At 33.2% G+C, this 22,674-nt stretch overlaps 2 protein-coding genes across 2 annotated transcripts; one reads left to right on the plus strand and one right to left on the minus strand.

Moving 5' to 3' along the window:
- Positions 1-919: 919 nt before the first annotated feature.
- LOC114263921 (uncharacterized) lies at positions 920-1,330 on the plus strand. Its single transcript, XM_028204505.2, has one exon. The coding sequence runs from the start codon at positions 920-922 to the stop codon at positions 1,328-1,330; it is 411 nt and encodes a 136-aa protein (XP_028060306.2).
- Positions 1,331-6,311: 4,981 nt separating this feature from the next.
- On the minus strand, positions 6,312-20,742 carry LOC114263909 (aconitate hydratase, cytoplasmic). Its single transcript, XM_028204487.2, has 20 exons — positions 20,114-20,742; positions 18,960-19,064; positions 16,958-17,118; positions 16,779-16,871; positions 16,104-16,289; positions 15,598-15,759; positions 12,249-12,393; positions 12,019-12,161; positions 11,839-11,895; positions 11,678-11,757; positions 11,511-11,586; positions 10,969-11,154; positions 10,733-10,800; positions 10,498-10,616; positions 10,243-10,364; positions 8,935-9,033; positions 8,378-8,857; positions 7,710-7,808; positions 7,361-7,603; positions 6,312-6,764 (listed from the first exon to the last, which is right to left on the minus strand). The coding sequence occupies exons 1-20, from the start codon at positions 20,421-20,423 to the stop codon at positions 6,696-6,698; spliced, it is 3,003 nt and encodes a 1,000-aa protein (XP_028060288.1). The 5' UTR covers positions 20,424-20,742; the 3' UTR covers positions 6,312-6,695.
- Between the last annotated feature and the right edge of the window lie 1,932 nt (positions 20,743-22,674).

The raw sequence follows: 22,674 nt of genomic DNA on the forward strand, positions 1-22,674 counted from the left end.
TAACTTAACAAAATGAGATGAAAATTAGATGAAGTTATGAAATAGTTTGTAACAGTGAAGTGAGGTGGGACACAAATCAGTTTCAAAAATATTGATTGCACCATCTACCGAAAAAATTATTCCATGTCCCATACGACATTGGTTTCACACAAATAAATGACTTGAATTGATTTGTGATATTGTTTAGACAATGAATAATTGCTTTCTACTCTAAAGTAACTTCAACCACCATCACAGCCTATCTAATAGAAGTCTAGCCATACATATTGATTTATTTAGGCTTTGTTTAAATTATAAATTTAAGCATCATTTATGAAGAAAAAGATAACAAGGTTCATTTTTCTCTATAAATTCTTACTCACATTTTTAATTCAAATACAGCCAATTTAAGTAATGAAAAGCTAGAAATTGAATAGAAGATTGCTTTGATCATCTGCAACTACCCAAGGCATAAAATTATATGTTGTGGACCAGGCTCATTAGCATAAGCATTTTGTCAGAATCCCTTTCTAAAATACAAGCTCATATGAATACCAATTAAAAAAATGATGCATTGGTTTTGGGTCTCAAAGCAAATGTATCTCCCATTTCCTCCGTCCCATTTTCCGGCGTAATTACCGGCCGCTCATGTGCTCTCCCCACCACACCACCCTTTGTATTTTTTTTTTTGGTAATCCAAATTTGAAGTCGAAAGTGACTGATGTGTCGCGACATTGTTGGAGATTGATTATAGTGGGGCCCATCATCGGCCAATACATGACTGCCACCTTAATCAGTTTTGGACCGATATCGGGCCCCAATAGCAGTGTTAAAAAACACAACTCAAGGCACCCCAAACCACCACCCCTCCCTCTTTATATTTCATCTCTCTCTCCCTCTCTCTCTCTCTCCCCCTCCTTTGTTTCTTTCCATCTCTATAATGGGAAATTGCGTGACAAGTAACAAGATTTTAGGACAAGATGAGAAAGATGAGCAACCAAGAGAAGAAAGAGCAATTGAAAGGTCTGTGAGGCATGTTGATGGTGGAAAGAAGAAGAGTGTGAGGTTCAAACTACATGAAGAAGAAGAAGAAGAAGAAGAAGAAGAAGATGGTAATGGCGAAGAGAGACAAGGGTGTTCAAAAGGTGGGGCAGTGAGGATTAGAGTTGTGGTGACACAAAGAGAGTTGATTCAGATTTTGAATACCAAGTCTAAATACTCTTCTGTGGAGCAAATGTTGAGTGCAATGAAGCTGAAAAGCAGAAAGATTTCTCAAATCCGATCGAGTGACGATGAAGGCACAAATGGCAGTTGGAGGCCTGCTCTGGAGAGCATCCCAGAAGACCATTAATGCCCGGATTAGGATCTTCTGCAATGATCTTTCTAACTAACAGTTAAGTTTAAAGTTGAAGCAAAATGATGTTTTAAGAAGTGCGACCTTTTTTTTAAAAGAAAAAAAATGTGCATTTTGATTTCATTTTGCTTTAGTTTTAAACTTGGATCTTTAGATTATGTATTTTACTGACTTGTCTTGTTATGGTCTCTCTCTCATTTGTAAACAAGTTTTGACTTTAATGGGTGAAGCTAGTTTGGGCACCATGATGGTATTTGTTTGAAATTGGTACTAATTTTAAGATTGATTGGATGCTTGTCTTTTGTTATTGTATCTATTCTATATCATGGTAAATTTCTTGGCAATCTCACAAAATTATGTAACATATATATAAAACACCTTTAATTTGGAAATAGAAGTGTTGTTTTGAAGGCTATGACATAGAATTCATGTCTTGGAATTTAGAATATAAGAGTACAACCAATTTCACTTTCAATTAAGCAGTGGATTCCACAACATTTTTAATTTGGCTTTACAACTTTAGAAACAGTTAGTTGGGTTGTATGTCTAAATTTTGTTTGAATCAAAGATTTGAAAAGAGAATTGTGCAGGAGAGGGGAAAAAAGTGAACAAAATTTAGAAACAATTGTTAGCAAGAAAGTTTAGAAAAGCGATTTAGTTGTTTTGAACTAAGTTCTTAGGGATCAAGTTTTATGATTATATCAAATGTATAAACAATTGTATGGTGATCCCACTAGTAGATGCAAACTTAAACAAAACTAAAAAGGTAGTGATATTTAAAGATACTTTCCATTGCTCCGTTTGGATCAAGTGATTTGATTTGAATATGAAAGGTTATTCTTGTTAAACCCAAAAAAACAAAGAACTGTATCCTTTTTTTTTCTATAGATATGGAATCAATTTCTCTCTCTGTCGGCTGGAGGTGAGTACAAAAAGACTTGTTGGGTTAGCTTCATAAGATATTTGCATTGCTTGCTTATTTTTAAATGTATTTACTTGAGAATGATTTGGAGATGAAAGTAGGACATCAGGAATCATTCTAATGTCTCTCAGTATCAGTGATTGAACAAACCACTTTGTGAATTCGCATACACAAATGCCAACATCCACATTCCATACCACTCTGGTGGCACCAAACGGTAGTGCTACATGTACCAATTAGTATATTAACTAGTGTACCAACACTAGTTATGACGTATTATTGACCTCACTCATTAATCACATTACAAATTCCAAGAACCTCTTAAATTGTGTCACATCATTAATTAATACACTAGTTAATATACCAATTGATACATATAGCATTATTCGGCACCAAATGGCATTAGCTTGCACAACGGCTACATATGTCGACAATTTCAATTTAAGTATGACGATAATTTCTTTGTCAACCGTTACATTTCCAATTGTAAAAGGCTCTGCTAGGTTCCTTATCCTATTTGTCGGCGGCCTGCTCTAGCCCCTTTTTCATGGAAATTTACTTGTATAACTTATAAGAGTGTATTGGTATTGGGCAATAATTTTAATAAATATATAATATTTGTACCAAAAAATATAAAACGATATCTGAAAAACATCCCAATTCCAATATATACCATATCGATAGGAAAAACAGTATCTTATCTGGTATGAGATTACAATTTTACTACAGAGTTAATCTTCGTACTCATAGGATCCCAAGGAACAAATTCAAGCACCAAGTATAGACAATAATCTGAAGTGAAATATATATATATATACTAGTATGAAATGCCTATGCAAGGCACGGGCTATCGGCATAGACAAGCAATCCGGTTCAGTTAGAATATAAGAAAAAATTTAGTACCTTTTTTTTTTTTTATCAGCATGAAAAAAATAATAATTTTATAAAATTTTATAGAATCACACATTAAAATAAATGAAGGAAAATGATGAAAGTTACTCTATAAACACCTTTTTTTGAAGACATGTATTATTAATCACTTAGAATACTCACAGAATTGCGATATAAAAATATGTTAATCTATTCAAATAATACCAAAAATTAAAATTTGGGTTAATTTTCAACACTCATTGAGGTTCTGTCAATTCTTCTTATGAAACAATTAGAACAAATATGCATAAGAAAGTGACTTTTATATTTCCAAGAGTATAATCTCAGTTTGTTGAGACACAAGAATTACAAGGCAACTGAAAACTTTGTTGGAGTGTTCAATAACAGTGCCAGCTTTGGGCACAAGTACCGTTTTGGACTCTCGGAAATTGATTGAAAAAAAGGCTCAAAAAATTTGAAAACATATTAAATAAGTTTTGTTATTATTATTACTATTACATTTGCTTGCCCTTAAAAAAAACTTATTAACATGATGAATTACAAATTAATTGATGGTTATTTTTCAAATGTATAAATTGTGCTCTTTGTGTCTCAATTTGTTTGTCCATTATAAAAAATCTAACTTATTAAGGAGACCTGTAATCATTACATTTTAATTCAAATTTTGAAATATTTTTTCCATTATTGCCCTTTTATTTGAATTTTGAAATGTGTTTATAATGAGTTATAAGGGGTAATTTTGGAAATCTAACAAAATTTAGTATCTCAACCTGGAATGGGGACAAACATTTTAGGATAGACTAAAACGGAAATGTGGACCAACAAAATGGAACCTCCAATCACTACCCTACCACCTCACACACACACGTGGCGAGTGGTGATTGGAGAACAAGGGGAAAAAAAATAAAATAAAATAAAATCCAACCGATGAGAGAGAGAGTGAGTCAAAAGGGGTGGGAAAAAAATGGCGTCTTAGACACTTTTGTATTAATTATAGTTATTACATACAATTGTTTAGGGGAAAAAAAGGTTTCAAATTTAAAATTGATTAAATCATACATTCAGTGAAGTAATTGAATGAGTTTGATTGATAAATTGGATAAAACAAACTTGATTAGTAATTTTACAATTAAAAATGTGAAAGTCTAAAAAAGAAATAAAATTTGAATTACCAACTAGTCGGATTCTGTCAAAAAATGATTTAAAAATCGATTCATATTAGAGTTCTGCTTTGGGATATATGTATATATATATATATGTATGTATGTATGTATGCATGTATGTATGTATAAAAGGTATCGTATTAGAAATTTGCTTTGGGCCCCGAAAAATACAGAGTCAGCCCTGTTTATGACGATCATATTTTCTTAGAGATTTATTAGTTAACAAGTGTCTAACGACATTGGTAAATAATGCTTGAATTGATTGTGTATTATTTGTTACACATATTTTCATGGATTATTTGTACAGATTTTAAATTTCTTTACAAGTATCTTAAGGGTATTCATAAAAAATAGAAACATGCTAAGAATCCACCCTTACAGGTCCCAAATTTACCCCGAATGTGTTTGTGTGGTAAAAATTGAATTAATAAAGTGTAGAATCCACATATAAAATGAATCAGAATCATTGCTTTCTTCTTTTAAGTAAATTCTAAATTGATAAGAGTGGATTTGTGATATTGTTCTTAAAAAAATAACATGATGTAAAGCACTATTCCAATTACCCAAAATAGTTTTTCCCTTTTTCAAAAGTCAATTTTTTTTTTTTTGAATATAAAAATGTGCAAAAAAAAATAAAAAGATGATGACTCAAAAAGTTAAAAATCCAAAAAATTGATTTTTAACCCGGTTGACAAAATTGGCCAACATATGTGAGATAATTTCATCAAGGAAAACTCTACTTTTATGTAGCATTCTTACCAAAAATAAATAAATGGTGTGCCAATGTCCCTTTTCTAATTAAAAATTGGGTTACTATATTTTGCATTGTGCGCTTTCATGATAATTCTACTTGGTCCGTTCACTTTTAATTATAACAATTAATTCTTAACACTGTCAAGTTGTAATGTTAATGTTAGCCTTCATTTGGAAAGAGTTAATTTAACTTAACTTTTTGTTTTTTTTTTATTAATTCAACCTAACTTTTTAACTAATTTAACCTAACTTAACCTCGCTTAAAAAAAAACTATTAACTTTTCAGTTTGAATGTGATACTTATGAGGGAAAAAAATAATTATAATTAAATGTGACATTTTATCTTTATTTATTAGATTAGCCTATTTTATTTTTTTATACTTTTTTAGTCATTTTAGTCTTTCCCAAGCAAGGCTTAATAGGGTTTACTAAAATTATCATGCGAGTTAACCGTGACTTTTTTTTTTTTATCTCATTAGCACCTCTACATTTTTTTTTCAAAATTTTACTTTGATCCTCACACTTTTACTAACTCTCACTTTGATTCATACACCTTTAATTTTTGTTAACCGTATTAATGATAGATGAATGAAATAGTGAAATTAGAACTTAACTTAAAATGTAGATGAATGAAATAGTAAAATTATAACTTAAGAGTTATTTGGAGTGTCGTAAATAAGTGCACTTTTTGTCTTTTTAAACTAAAAAATTGAGGAAAAAATATGAATATTTAGATTAACTTTTCGACTTTTTATGAAAAAATGTATAATAAAAAATTATAAAAATTAATTTGTAGAAAAAAATTAAGATTGAGAGTTGTGCAACCGTAATTATTGACTTTTGATGAATAGTATTAACTTTTTAAGTAACTTTTTGATTTTTTTTAAATATCCCAAACTTGGCCTCCACTTAAAATGTGAAAGGTTGATTGTCACCATTGAAATCGGAGAAACTTCAGTTAGATTAAGCTAAGTACAATTAACCCATCAAATTTATTTCGTTGGTGTTTTCTCATTGAAATGCTTTATAATTTATATCTTACAATTCATCCATAATAATTGAATTGAATTTTACATGATTAAATTTGTAAATGGACACATAATTTATTATATTATTATTGGTACAACTATAAAACTCTAAATTGTGAATTTTTTTTTTTTTTTTAATATTAGTAATTTTTCCTCAAATTAAATAGGACAAAGGTTACATGGATGTCTGCCTCACAAAGCAACACGTATCAAAGGCATATGGGCAACAAAGTTAAAATCACAATTAATAAACCTATGTCAGAGAGTATAAGCCAGACCTCATAGGAGAGAACAAATCTTCTTAAGGGTAAATTAACATCTTCACTGGTATTCATCAGTATGATACGTAGCTTAGTAGTAGTGAAGGATATGACCAAAAAGAAAGCCAAAATACAAGCCAAAAACACTAGAGCAAAGTAGAAGAGCCTCTTATAGTACATAGGGAAGACATATTATTAAAAAATTGTTCTTCCTTTTGTTGGCAAGCTAACTTGCCTTTTACCTGGAAGAAATTTGAATCTAAGAAACTTTATTCCCTTCTCGCGTGTTGGAATTGAAAGAGCTCAACGGGAGGAGAGCATGGCTGCTGACTCAAAATCAATCAATTACTGCTTAGCAAGTTGCCGAATAACGTAAGGAAGTATGCCTCCATGGTTGAAATAAGCCAACTCCACCTGTAAATGCAATTAAAGGGTAGTCCAGTATTAATTCAGAGCTTATGCTTGCAAAAACAACTTCCCAATAGACCCAAGAAAAAAGAAAAAACCAACACGCACAGGTGGAATGTTGACAGTATTGTCTAGTACTTAATTCATATATATATATATATATATATATATATATTTCATTTATAATACTTTATTTCATGTATTGCTTCAGGGAATACAAAAACTAGTGTGTGGTTCAAGAAATTTACAGCAATGAAAAACTCAACTGCAATACATCATAGTTTATGAAAGTGTGAAACTTTTAAAACAACTGTAGAAAAATATTTTCGTTTTTTTTTTTTTTTTTTTTTTTTTTGTCATCAAACTGGTATTGCCCAAATACGTTGATTACATTAATATGTATTCTAGACAATGATTTCCATCAAAATCGACAGTCGTCAGAAGACAACTTGATTCTATGCAACACATCAATATTCTTGCTTTCCAAACATGCGATGAACAAATCCTATCACAGATTCTCTTTTTTATGTTTTTCTAATAAGAATCACATGCCACACTACCATTCCACAGCATGAAAACAGAACTTTAAAAAAGAGAAGTACCTCAGTATCAAAGCGAGCAGTGCAGGTAAAAGATTTTCCGGTGTCAGTCTTGACAGTAACATCTTGACCAGGCTTAATCTCACTAATTTTGCTTGCGAGGTCAATGGTATACCGCTCGTGACCTGTCAATCCAAGTGAGTCTGCATCCTCCCCAGCCTTGAAACAGAGTGGAATAATTCCCATTCCTACCAAATTACTGCGGTGGATCCTCTCAAAACTTTTTGCAATCACTGCCTTGACTCCCTGTTACATGCCAATAGTTTACCAAAAAGGACAGAAGACAAAACAAGATAAAGCCCAAATAGAAGAGGATGTGAGAACTAGTGAATTCCCATATACAAAGACTCACCAGCAACATTGGACCTTTAGCAGCCCAGTCGCGCGAGCTCCCACTTCCGTACTCTGCTCCAGCCAAGACAATAGTATCCTGTCCGGCAGCTTTGTACCTCTGAAGAAGGGGAGGGGAAATGATAGAACCCAAAAATTAGTAATGACTAGTAAATTCTGGAAGGGCATTGTGACTGTCTGCAGTTAGTGACATGTTATGAGTCAATCATTCTTACAAGTCAGTAGTTTACAGGAAAGTACTTCCAACTCACTAAATTAAAATTACATAAAATGAGTTTGATGTTCATATAATGAAAATGTCACACTAAGGGAGGTTAAGAAACAAACAGCTACAAACTCCTATGATGAAAATAATAATGCTTCCGGTTCACATTGACAAAGCATGTAATCAGATTGATTGAGCAAAATTGACAAAATACTATAGATGTAAAGAGGGCTCGTATTATGACAACGTCTCAAATCTTTCAGCTTCCATCAACGAATTCTGTTGTTTTACACAACGTTGCTGACAAATGTTCATTTGCCTGGCTTAAAATAGTAGTAAGAGTTCAATCTTATTAAAGAGAACTAGTAAATCACCCCAGGCATAGGACACAGGATGAATAGGCAAGATAAGAACATAAGTGCAAAAATATATATAATAATAAGATGTTGAATTATGAAACTCACCGTTGCTGCATCAAAGACATAAAGTTTCTCCCCTGTAGGAATATGAATTGTCTTTGGGCCAACCTCCCCATTTAATAGCTTGTTAACAATACGGATATTTGCAAAAGTTCCTCTTGCCATCACTTCATCATTACCCCGACGGCTACCATAAGAATTGAAGTCCTTGCGTTCCACCCCACGCTCAAGGAGGAACTTGGCGGCAGGACTATCCTTGTGAATGCTTCCTGCCGGGGAAATGTGATCTGTTGTAATACTATCACCAAAATTCAGTATGCAGTACGCATCCTTCACTCCACTTGGCCCTGGAGGATCCATAGTCATGTTCTTGAAATATGGTGGCTCATGAATGTAGGTAGAATTAGGGTCCCATGAGTACAGTTTGGATTCTGGAATTGATAGCTGATTCCACATGGGATTTCCCGTAGTGATAGCCTCATATGTACTCTTGAACATATCAGGCAACACACTGGTTTGAACAACCTACACAGCATTCCAGCCCAAGTTAGTTTATAATAACATAACTTAGCTCAAACATCTACAAGCTCATTGCTATGTACCTCTGCAATTTCTTCTGTAGAAGGCCAGATATCCCTGAAATAGACATTCTTGCCATCCTTCCCAACTCCAATAGGCTCCTTATCAAAGTCAATGTCAACCTATTAAGAAAAAAATTATACCATCATAAGCTTAGGCAAAGAGTCAAAACCGGCACCATGAAGGGTTATCACATGACAAAGTAAGAAATGCCCAACGGGTGTCCATAAAATTATACAATTTAACCTCCACATCCGCGCAATAAAGAGAAAGGCAGGTTAATTTGACCAAATAAATTATATTAACCAAGTCCAATACAAACAAGTAGGAAAAAGTGGACAGCACTTCCATCTGTTTTTGGAGAAGTTATTATATGAGCTGACCAACCCCAGGACGCCACATTTAAGTACTTCTTGTCAAGAACTGTACACAAACCACTGGATATAGTAGCTTCAGTTATATTGAGGAGAACATTGAACACATTAAATACATTGATCATGCAATCAGCTATCATTCCTGCACATCGGACACAGATTGCATTTTCTAATTCCTTGTACTTCCAAATTATGCCTCCTTAAGCATTATAGAATGTTTCTTCCTTAAGCTAATGTTGCCTATTGATAGTGTCTCTTGGTCATATTGCATTGTCAAGTGCATGTTGTCTCCTGCAAAATTGACACTGTTGGATGAATTGATTGGTAATGTCCAAGACAAGCTCTATATGGCTCCTTACATGTGGCTGTGGCTACAAGTGCAAACTGGGACACCAATGAAAGCCAAATATCTAGCAAACTTACCCAATTTAAAATTTTGATAATGTTACAAAATGGGCTTCCACAGTAGTATTTTATAGCTAGTTAACCATAGCTAGAAGGTATGCACATATAATGAAGATGGACCAGATAGAAGAGGATCTTCTCCCACAGGAAAGTGGGTCTTGTTGAGAGGATAGATGAAGTATGAATATAGCATTGTGGTGAGGCACAAAGATTCTTTCGTATGGAACTGGACTTAGTAATGGTATTTAATATGCTTTACACCCTAAGATTACAATATCAGACAACTTGAAGGCAATTATAGGCTGCGAAGCCTATAGGTGTAAAGACTAGGAAAAACTGTGAGAACATCCATCTCAAGTTGATGGTAATGCTTGGTGAATGTGGGTGAATTCCCACAGTGACAAGCATCCATCCTCAGAATCTATTTAAATTGTGTAGAATAGAGAATTCTTCAGCTTTGACTACTTTCACCTATTCCCACTTGCAATAGATTTCTCAAAACATGCAACAAAGAAACACAAAAACTTGGAATATTTTGTTTTAGTTACTTACAGTGCCAGCAAGGGCATAAGCAACCACCAAAGGAGGTGAAGCAAGATAGTTAGCTCTTGTCAGGGCATGAACACGACCCTCAAAATTCCGGTTCCCAGAAAGAACCGCAGCTGCAACAATGTCTGTGAAAGAAGACCACACATAAATTAGATGGGCATTTGCCAGTCAATATGATAATCCTGCAATAAGTGAGAAGCCGGCAGTGAGAATGCTCAATTTTATTTACAAACTCAAAGTACTAAAATGCAACACTACCATTTTCTGATATTGCTGAAGCAACTGATTCATCCAAGTCCCCAGAATTTCCAATACAAGTTGTGCAGCCATATCCAACAATATGGAAGCCCTGCTCATTGAAATATTTCTGCAGCCCACTGCATCAGGCAAAAACAAAATCATAATTTCTTTTTATCTCATTGGCAAACAGAACATCAAATTAAATTTAAAAAAAATAATACAACTTAATCTGTAAAAAATTAACAAGCAACACCTTTTAAGTAAATATTTTGTAACAACGCCAGAACCAGGGGCAAGGCTTGTTTTCACCCAAGGCTTGACCTGGCAAATTATCATTTAAGCAAATGTGAGAAGCAAATATCAAAGCCCAATAATATCATTTCACAGAAGAGGTAAATCCAATCAGAATTGAGCATGAAAAGAAATAGGGGAATAAATAAAAAAATAAACACCAGATCCTACGACATAAGTCGTTAGGCCATAGCTAACCTGCAAACCCAGTTCACAAGCCTTTTTCGCAACAAGGCCAGCCCCAAGCATGACACTAGGGTTTGATGTATTTGTGCAGCTGGTGATAGCAGCAATCACAACACTACCATGCTTAAGCTCTGCAGGCTGTCCATGGAACGAAAATTTTGCCACCTTGTCTTGAGCCTCTTTTGGTACAGCAAAGCCCTATATCATAATTGACATTAAGAACACTCATCTTCAGGATTTATCATTAGACACGGCTGGCAACACAACCAATATACAAATTCAACTTTACAAGCCTAAAGTTATCTGATATTTCCTTGTTAATGAATGATATTTTAGCATACTATCATCACTAAATGTCTTACATACAATTAATGAAACCTTTGATTCAAGGTTGTTAAGGTAAGAAAATATTTGCATTAAAAATTTTGAAGAAAAGAAAAATCTAACTTGCTAAAATAATTCAAAACAGCACTGCTCGGACATAAAAAAACAAGTAGGTTAATCAGGCAACAATATGATAAGAAGTCAACATCTCTTTAGGTTCAAAAAGTCACCTTGAATCCAACTTTGTTATCTAGACAAGAGTGCCAATCAGCCTTCATTTCTTTCAAAGGAACCCGATCATGAGGTCTGGCAATAAAAGCAAGTACAGTTAGATCTACACTAAACAAAATTTGTCACCGCCAATAAGTGAGAGTGTGATGAAGCATTAAGCACGCACCTTTTTGGACCAGAAACACAGGGTTCAACATTGGCAAGGTCTAGCTCTATATAGGATGAGTAAGCTCTTTGTTGTTGAGGCTGAAATTAGGGGCAAATAGTTATATCCCAAATGGAACTTAAAGGAGTAAATTATGAGAAGAGAAAGACAGAAAGTCTTACCTCATTATAGTCAACAAACATGTTATTTGCACGCAAATATGCTTCAATCATTGCCACCTGAATTTTAACACAAATAAGTACAACCTCGTGAAAATTTAAATAAAAGCAATAAGATGAGACATACATCAAACATCATGATCATTAGATTTATGCACACGCATGAAGGTTGAAAATACTTACAGTTTCATCACTTCTTCCAGTCAATTTCAGATATTGCAAAGTAACCTTGTCAACAGGAAAGAACCCCATTGTTGCACCATACTCTGGAGACATATTGGCAATAGTGGCCCTGTCAGCTAATGATATTTTACCCACGCCTTCTCCTACATGAAGGACATATTAGTGAGTTAGGACCTGTTGTGGACAAAATCATGGCAGTTGAAAATTACTAAGGCTTAAATTTTTATTACCATAGAACTCAACAAATTTGCCAACTACACCATGCTTCCTTAGCATTTGGGTCACAGTTAAAACCAAATCAGTAGCTGTGACACCATCGTTTAATTTTCCAGACAACTTGAATCCAACCACACCAGGTAACACCATACTCATTGGCTGTCATTGTGAAAAATATAGCATTAGAAAACCAAAATGCAGAACTCTTAAATGCACTAATTTTCAAAAGCAGTATAAAAGCTGCATGACTCATAGGTTCAAAGAACCTCGTGCAATTAGAAGTTAGTCTAAACAGTTAAATGGGCTCACAGAGTCCCTACATTACATTATTTTATTAAAGTATGAGGGAGGCCATAGCAAAAAAACTAAAAAGCATCTGATGAAAACAAAAGGCTCAAATGTGTTCCTTTCAGGATTGTGAATGGCAATGGGTGGATTTCAAAAACTTGGAAGAAGGGAGAGGATGAAGGAAAAGCCTGACTTTGACAAGATTAAAAGGCAGCATAGCATCATATTAACATTAACACACATTTCAGGTTTCAGAATATACCACCCCAACCTACATCTAATCCAGATATAGTGCCTGTTTGGCACAGCTTATACGCAGCTCAAATCAGCTTTTGGCTTAAAATAAGTCATTTTGGAGTGTTTGGTTGAGCTTATGAGAGATAGATTATAACTTAAATTAATTGATTTTGAGCTAAAAGTTGTAAGCTGCCTCAGAGGTGCTTTTTCTTTTAGCTTATGCGTGCAGCTCGTTGTGGAAGGGCGAAATGACTTAAATGCCCCTTCAAAAATTCAAAAATAACCAAAATACCACTATATAAACTTGACAATGAAACACTGTTCACGTCCACACAGAGAAAGAGAAAGCGTGAGAGGCGATTTCCGGTGGCCTGAGAGGCGATTTCCGGCAACTATTTCTGGCTAAGATTTCAAGCTATTCTCTCTCTATCTCTCCCTCTCTCTCTCTCCGGCGTTGGTTTGTCGCGCTGTTCTCTCTCTGTCTCTCTCTCTTCGATGTTGGTTCATCGCGAAGCCTTGGTTTGTCGCGATGTTCTCTCTCTGTCTCCCTCTCTCCGGAGTTGGTTCATCACGAAGCCTTGGTTCGGCGCTCTCTCTCTCTCTCTCTCTCTCTCTCTCTCTCTCCGGCGTTGGTTCGTCACCATCGCGATCTAAACCAACGCCGTCGTCGCAATTTACGTTGTTGTTGCTCTCTCTCTCTCTCTCTCTGTGTGCCTCCGTCGTCGTCCCCCATCCCCCATCGCAATCAGCCATGCGAGGCTATCTCAAACCCTAGCGCCGGTTCGTCGCCGCCGCTGTGCCTATCAAAGCTAGGGATTTCAGTTTTTTTTTTTTTTTTTTTTTGGGTGTGTGCGCGTGTGTGAGACACAAATTGACACAAATTAATTTATTAAGCCATTAATTTATAATAATCTATAATGAAAAAATGAAAATAAGCCATTAATTGACACAAATTAATTTATAATGAAAAAATAAAATAATTTTATACTAATTGATTTATAATGAAAGAATGGAAATAATAATCTATAACGAAAAAATGAAAATAAGCCATTAATTGACACTAATCAATTTATAATAAAACAATTTTATACTAATTGATTTATAATGAAAAAATAAAAATAAGCCATTAATTGACATTAATTAATTTATAATGAAAAAATGAAATAATTTTATACTAATCAATTTATAATGAAAAAATGAAAATAATAATTTATGTAATACTAATTATATTAACTTTTACTGAAAAAATGACAAAATAATCATTTTTATATCATATAAGAGCAAAAATGACAATTACACAGCAAAAAATTATTTTCCAGCTTATCAACCAAACACTACTCTCTTGCTTAAATTCATACTCCCACAGCTACACCAAACAGGTTAACAGCTTATATTCACAGCTATAAATTATAATCTGTTAAGCTATAATCTATAATCACTTTTCCACAACTCTACCAAACGGGACTATAGTTAATCATGTGATTAAATAATTCTTATTTAAACGTGTAATATGTATATACAAGAAAAGTACATGCAAAGGTGCACAAATGTAGAAGAAACGAGCTTAATATAGAAATAACATCCCAGCAAAGTTTTAAAAGGCTTTACTGAGGCTCGCCTCAATGCTCGCCTCGCCTCGAGGCTCAGGTGCAACAAAGCTTTGATTTTTAGGCTTTACTCCCCAAAGGCTAGCGCGTAACACCTTGAGACATGTGCCATGAGTGCGTCTTATACACCTTTTGCGCATAAGCATATGAGAAGTATGCATATGAAGAGGTCGCCTTAGGCTTTTGTTAAACTTAGTCTAGCAAATTGTTTAAACATAAAAAAGCAAAAAATAAAAATAAAAAAACCACCATTTTGCAAATTGTAAAAGAAAAATTAAGTAAATGACCAATCAAGAAAAAATACAATTAATTCTCAAGTGAGAAGCTCAATCACTAAAACTAGGCCTCGTTTGGGAACAGGCTAATTTAGTAATTTTTTGGCTATTTGGCTAAAATATGAGCTAAAAAAAACTAGTATGTTTGGGATGACTTTTTGACTTTTAACGAAAAGATGTGCAAAAAGTAGAGAGAAAAGAGAATCTCTGACTTTTTTGTATGGGTTGTTGGCTTTTTGGCTAATTTAGTAACTTTTTGGCTTTTTGACTAAAATGGAGGGTTCCCAAATGAGACCTAAGGATATTAATTTCACTTTCAATGAAAGAAAACTTCATTTTTTGCAATGAAATATTCAATACCTTAAGGAGAAAAGTATTTACACCTTTATATATTTATTTATTTTTACTATGTTAAAATATTTAATTTATTCACTAAATATTAAAATTTAAAATTCAAAATGCTTACGCCTCAATGTCTTAAGGCTTACGCCTCGCCTCATGAGGGGTAAAACATCTCGCACATTCGCCTTTAAAAACTTTGCATCACAGTAGGTCCCCCATACTGAACCCCCAGCCAGGCTTAAAAAAATTCCCTGGCCCAATCCCATTGGAAGAGGCATGGCCAAGAAATAATACTAAAGTAGAGAATATGATAATTAAGTTCCGTTATATGCAATACAGAATGCAGGACAATACAACTTAAAGCTTCTGCATCCAGAAGCTGCAATATTGACCATAATAAGCATATGTCATGGGGTGATGGGGTGATGCCTCATCCGGCGCTTCAATAGCATACAAGCAAGAAAATGAGTGTACTAACAAAACAGGCACAATCACCATAAACGAAGTAGTTATGATGAAATAATGCTTTTCAGAGAACAAAACAAATACAACATTCAATCATAGGTCTGGGAAAAACCTTCCTGTAGTTTCATCACATCAAGTGCATTATTTACCTGACCAAGCATCACTGCCTCTGCTTCAATACCTCCAACTCCCCAACCAGCAACTCCTAACCCATCTATCATAGTAGTGTGGGAATCAGTTCCAACCACACTATCGGGATAGAGCATGCCATCAGAGTTAAAAACAACCCTTCCAAGATATTCAAGATTAACCTGAATGTTCATCATGACAATCTACTTAGTAACATCATATTATATACAAGAAAATTTAACAAATTAACAAACTCACTTCACTCTAAAAATTAACTAAGCCTGAAAAGGAAAAACTTAAAAGAGTAAGCCAACTGAAATTATCAAAGCTTGCTTCACTTTGTACAAGAATTAAAATTTAAAAGTTTTCTTTTTTTAAAAAAAAACAAAGCCTGAAAAGGAAAGCTGGAAGTGTTTAAAGAAAATTGCATGAAAAACAAAAACAAAAAAAGAAGAAAAAGATAGATAAGCAATTCAATATATTGAAACACTATAATTTGCCAAAGCAGCTATGTTAACTCCCATACCTGATGAACAATACCAGAACCTGGAGGAACAACAAGCATGTTGTGAAAAGCACTCGACCCCCATTTCAGAAAAGCAAATCTCTCCTTGTTCCTTTGGAGTTCAAGCTCCATATTTGCCTGAACTGCATTTTCTGATCTAGTGACGTCAACTTGAACTGAATGATCAATGACAAGATCAACAGGAACCTGCATGCAGGATATACACAAACAGATCATTGGAAGAACAAAAAAGGTAATTAATAGCTCAATACAAATGCCAATGAGACAGATCATGATAGTTTGGAATGCAGCTTGAAATGAATGATGTATGTATGACACTAAATCATTCTAATAAGGTTATGTTTTATGGAGTTTTCTAGGGTTCCCACAGAAATTGTGACCTGGAAAGAAAATGTTCAACTTCAACCATATTATATTACACAAATAATAATGTAATCACCAAAAAATTGTTCAGTGCTTGTTATCTCACATGATGCAGTAGAGAAAAGGATTCAGTAAAAACATGACCTACAAGTTACTGATCTCAATTCGGTATGTTCCTGACCCACACTGGTAGTACTAGACCACTCCTGGGATTAGAAGGGCGGGGGTGCATGGGATAAATCTTCAGAAGGAACTCAATATAACTAATTCTTAGGGAACAATACAAAGGCAGTTGATGAGAATGGCACTCACCAAAGGATTGATCTTGTTAGAATCACTGCCAAGCTTGTTCATGGCATCACGCATACAAGCAAGGTCGACCACAGCTGGAACACCAGTAAAATCCTGACACAGAACAGAAGCTTTAGTTTAGAACCAGAATACATGTCTGATAACACTATGTGCCAATGTGGGATATCGTTGACCAATACCTGAAGGAGAACACGAGCAGGCTTGAAGGGAATTTCTACTTGCTTTGGAGAAGTGTTTTCCCAATCGATTATCTTCTCAACATCATCCTTGGTAACTTGGAAGTTGTCACAATTACGAATTGCTGATTCGAGAAGGATCCTAATAGAGTACGGCAGCTTATCTGTTATGGATACAGGGGCAACAATCAATTGTTTGGTAAGTCATTTGTGCAACAAAAAGAAGACCTCATAACCCAGACACTGTGAGAAAGTGTCTTAAAAAGTATATTTAATTAAAGATTTCATTGCTCTATATAAATCTTATGACTTATTATATAAATATAATCAATTTTAGTTGGGAATCCAGAAACAATACCAAAAATGGCTCAAAATTATACATAAAACTACAATGAAACAGGGAAAGAAAAAATCATTTCAAATAAAAATAAAATCTTATGCAACATGGCAAGTTGGCAACTGACTTTAGAATAAAAGGTAACTAACCTATCACCTGTGCTATGCACGGGATAACTATAGATATTTATATTTGCTTTAGAATTTTTTTAATATATAAATTATGTTTTTTAAGATTTTTTATAAAAATAATTTAACAACTTATCACTATATATAAATTATGTTTTTTAAGATTTTTTATAAAAATAATTTAACAATCCTATCACTAACCATAATGTGTGGAAAAAGTTGAAAAGGGTACTACAGTAACTATACCCGGATTGTATCTATAATCATTTATATAAGGAGATTTTAAATGCTGATCAGGGGATTTTGACCAGATCAATAAATGCAGGTATGTGGAAAGACATGTGGATTAAAAAAAGTTAATAAATGCTGATCAGAGGATTTTGACCAAATCAATAAATTCTAAGTTTTTTTTTTATATAAAATAAAAAATTTAGAAAATTCAGATTGGGATATTGAAGCTCCCACAGGCCTTGGGGGTTAAAAACCCTCTTTTGCTTAATATATAATATAGATATAGATATATATATATATATTGGTTATTTTATCAAATAAAAATTTTATGTTTGATTTTGGCTGATTTAGGTGACAAGGGGGAAAGTAAAAAATATATTTTAACAGCAACGGCCATTTTGATAAACGAAAAAAAAAAAAGAAAAAAGAGAGAGATTTGCATTTTTGTGTTTACCATTATCTATATATATGAATTTCGATTTTTAAATGTCTTCTTTTTTCTTTTTTTTTAAATGCCTTCTTTTTTTTCTTTTTTATATTATATTAAAGTTTAATATTTTGATAATAATCATCAATAATGCTACAGACCCCAGTACGGACGACCCCCACCGAACCCCCCCCCCCAGTGCCACGTGTCAGCCTGGGATTGGTCGGGAACTTAAAAAAAAAAAAAAAAAAAACTGTTTTTTTTGCCCAATCATGGGCGACCCCCAGCACCCCCAACTGGGGGGTCCAAGTCATTTTTCAATAATCATATGTATTAGACTTTTCAAGGAATTAAATGTCTTTTTTTTATTATATTATATTAAAGTTTAATATTTTGATAATAGTCATATGTTTTTGACTTTTCAAGAAATTTTTTTTATGCTTGTTCTTAATGCATTAAAGTGTTATTATGAGGGATAATAATCATATGTGTTGGGACTTTTCAAGAAATTCATATGTGTTGGATTTCAAAGAATTTCTTTTATGCTTGTTCTTAATGCATTAAAATGTTATCGCGAGGGTAAGACTTGGGGGTTGGGAGAAGTTAATAAATGCTAAGAGTTTTTTTTTTTTTTTAAATCAAAAAAACAGGAAATTTAGATTGGGAGATTGGGGCTCCCACAAGACTTGGGGTTAAAAACTCTCTTTTGCTTAATATATAGTATAGTATAGATTTACTTATTCTTTCTTTCTTTTCCTTTTTTTCATTTTTTTTCCCCCCTTTTATGAGCAACTTATATTATTCATGCAGTGAATATCAGCAAAGGAACCAAACAAAAATATTATATTGATCAAAACCTTAAAAAGATATTAAGAAACTTACCAATCCTTGGATCATTCAGTGCTGGTAGGCTATAGAACTTTCCAAACTCACCACCTCCTGCCTTGGGAAGACTGGTCAGAATTCCTTTGAAAGCATTCTCAGATGCTGAACACATACAGTAAAAACATAAAAATTGCATTCATATAGCCGATCACAACTTCTAAAAGTGACTCATTCGAACCAAAACTAAAAAAACCAATGGTTAGCAGGAAAATGAGATCAAATACCACCTAAAATGGTTTGCACCAGTACCATTATAACCTAATTCAAAATCCAAAATCTTTGAGTACAATAACTTTGAAGCAACTAGAAAAAGAAAAAACATGAAAATTCAGCACAAAACTATGATAAACTTTAGTCCACGTTAAGTAATGTATTCCTTTGTTTCTGACAAATATTTAAAACCAAATCACTGCTACTGGGCTTATATAATCCAAATCCACCAAAAAAAATCAAAAAACTATTCATCTCTTGTATAACAAAATTATCAATGCACCATTTAGGCCCCGATTGGATAGCAAAGTGAAAAATAACATAAATGAGTTTGAAAAAAGAAAATAAATGATTGTGATTTGTGACCGAAAAAAACAAAAAAACAAAAAAAAAAAACAAAAAAAAAAAAACAGCAACAACAACAACCAGTTAGTAGACATTAAACCTTTGGCATATGCACTGATTATCAACATATGAATAATAAATAAATAATAAATAAAAAGGACACATGTCATAAAATTTTATTTATTTTGTATTAGAATAATTGTAAAAAAAATTATAAAGAGCAATTTTGGTGTCAATAAAACTTAAGTTTTAAAATATTGCTCTTTCTCATCATTTTCTCAATAGTTCTCTCATCTCTTTAATCATTCAACAAGTGATGAGAGATTTTATTTTCTCTCAATTTCTTTTCTTCACTCAACAAAACCCCCAATCCAGCCTACATCATGTGCCAAAAATTCAAATATTAATAATATATTTTCCATCAATCGCAACACCCGCGAAAACTAACATCTAAGCTCTAGCGATCCCCATTAAAAAAAAAATAGCATTTGATTTCCATTTGTTCAACAACCAGATCAATCGAAACCACATCAGAAAACAGAATCACAAACAGAACAATCCAAGAATAAATCGTATCAAAATCACCAAAAAAATACCCATGGTGGCGATCTTGCGCTCGAAGCGACCGATAAGAGGAGAAGCAGTCCTGATCTGAGCAGTAAGACTGGCGGGGGAGTTCCAATCGACGCCGTGACTCCACCGCGGAACAGAGCAGCGGAGGTTGCGAAACGCGGAGGAGAAGCTGAAAGATCGGCACTGATTGGAAATAGAAGGAGAGGACAGAACAGGCGAAGAAGAGGAAGAATAGACGGGTTTAGAGAGAGAAGAGAAAGATGAGGAGAAAGAAGAAGGTCGAGTCCGTGACGCTCTGCGAAGCGCAGCTGAGGAATAGGTGGTTATATACATGACGATTGTCACGCATTCAAAGGCTTGAAGATAAGGATTGAATGCAAACAACGGAGTAATGGAGCTTGAAACGGTTGTCAATGGATTGATCTGCTAGAGAAGAAGGAGAGAGAGAGGGCGTGTGGAGGGCGAAGGTGAGATATGTATGGAAAAGTAAGACTTAGGGCTGCGTGCCGAGTTCTAGAAGAAAGAAACAACTACTGGTTGCGCAGAGAGAGGTGAGGACTGGGAATGGTAAGCTTCGTTGGCGCTTTGCCTTGCTTTTCTTGGTTAAAATATGTGACTAGTCCTAATTCGTTGGCTTCGGAGGAGAAAATTCGCAGTGGAATGGAATACAAGGCCATTTAGGCCCACCGAAGTTCAATTTTTTTTTATTATTATTAAATTACAAATATATTTTTTAAAATTTACTATTTAAAATATTAATTTTATTTGTAATTTTAAAAGTTATAAATATTCTTTTGTCATAATATTTTATTTAATAAAAACAATTGAAAAATAAAATTTTTAATTATTTTTTTATATAATGATAAAATTATATGAATTATTAATTAAAATAAATTTTAAATATCATTAAAAAATATTAATTAATTTTATGATTTAGGATAAATTACACTGATAATTCTTATATTTTGTCTTTTATGTCATTTTTGTTTCTACACTTTCAATTAACTCAATTTTTACTCTTAATTTTAAATTTTATATCAATTTGATCTAATTGATAACGTCATTAGTATTTTTTACAAAAATTGATCACTGAATTGCTTGAGGTTAACTCATTGAATTGAGAAAGTCTATAATTTTAACTTTAAAAATATGGCATGTGTCACTTATATGTATATTTTTTATTAAAAAAATACTAATAATTGTAAGTAATTTGACTAAATTGAGATAAAATTATAAATTCATTATCAAAATTAAGCCATTTAAAATCACAAGAATGAAAAAGACACACAGAACAAAATACAAATAGTCTCAACATAATTTGCCCTATGATTTATTAATAAAATTGGTAATGAAATTAAAATTTTCAAAAGGTGAGATATAATTTCTAAAATTAAATTATGGCAAATTGTATTTTAAGCAAACTTCAATCAGTGTATTTATATTTTACCCTTCTATTTTTTATGAAGCGACTCCTCTCTGGAATGCAATCGGATTAGAGAGGCGGGGTAGACTCATCATGAACTCATTTTAATAATTTAAATTATTTATTTTACATAAATTATTAAACATATTATTTATATTAAAAATTTAGTTAATTAAATATTAATAATCATTTGATCGAATTATACAATTAATTTATTTAGTTTCAAATAGATATAATCCGACTAAGTATTTATTGATGTGCAATTAATATATTTTTTCTATACATAATATATTCAATATACCTTATAAAATAAATAATTCAATTTATCTAGAGTAATCTAAAATATGATGAATGAGCCGAACCAAATAGCAATTATCTCTTATTTTTATATTAAAAAAATATTTAAATATATTTTTCATTTTCATAGGGCTATCCCAAAATCGAATGGTTATGTATAAACATATATCAAAAAGTAATTCAAGAAAAAAGCGTTAGACACTATCATGAGCAAACATACAATAAAAATATAAATAGAGAACCACTAATGCCGCGGTCAAAAATATAACTCTCCGCAACTTTTTGAGAATGACCCAATTGCCTCTCAATTACTTTATGGGTTTTAATTTGCCTCCGTTTGGCAAGAAAAAACCCAGATTTTTTTGGCTAAAATAGTCACAAAAAACAAAATAGGTTATTTTAGCCACAAAAAACAAAACATCAAATCCAACCTATAATCATTACAATCCTCTCTCACAAAAAAAGTCAAAAAAGCCAAAAAGCCAAAAAGCCCTTCCCAAACCAGGCTAAAATAGCCAAAAAGCCAAAAAGCCAACCCACTTCCCAAACGGAGGCATAAATTTAGACTCCGTTTAATAAGTTGGTGAAATTGGTTGGAGTTAAAATAATTAATAAGTTAAAATATTCAATTGCATCACTATATGTGCTTTTTTATATGTATTTTTGTAAAATATTAAAATAACAATTAAGATAATATATTCTTAAATACTTTTTTAATTTATCTTTTTCCTCCATCTTGTTCTTTCTATCTAGGGGTGTAATTTTGACCTGTGATCCGCAGGTGGCTAGCAACTGGCTCGCGGCCCGAGGTGGGACCAGTCCGTTTAGGCCCGGGCCAGTCCAACCCAGCCCAAGGCCAGGGCC

This window comes from Camellia sinensis, chromosome 8 (assembly GCF_055761805.1).
Source record: "Camellia sinensis isolate YWXY chromosome 8, ASM5576180v1, whole genome shotgun sequence".
NCBI classification, from domain to species: domain Eukaryota; kingdom Viridiplantae; phylum Streptophyta; class Magnoliopsida; order Ericales; family Theaceae; genus Camellia; species Camellia sinensis.

Coding starts and splice junctions, on each gene's coding strand:
- LOC114263921 (XM_028204505.2), top strand. CDS start 920: ATGGGAAATTGCGTGACAAGTAACAAGATTTTAGGACAAGATGAGAAA.
- LOC114263909 (XM_028204487.2), bottom strand. CDS start 20,423: ATGTATATAACCACCTATTCCTCAGCTGCGCTTCGCAGAGCGTCACGG. Junction 10,617..10,732: donor ACAAAATATTTACTTAAAAG/GTGTTGCTTGTT, acceptor TGCCTGATGCAG/TGGGCTGCAGAAATATTTCA. Junction 8,858..8,934: donor CTACAGAAGAAATTGCAGAG/GTACATAGCAAT, acceptor AATGCTGTGTAG/GTTGTTCAAACCAGTGTGTT.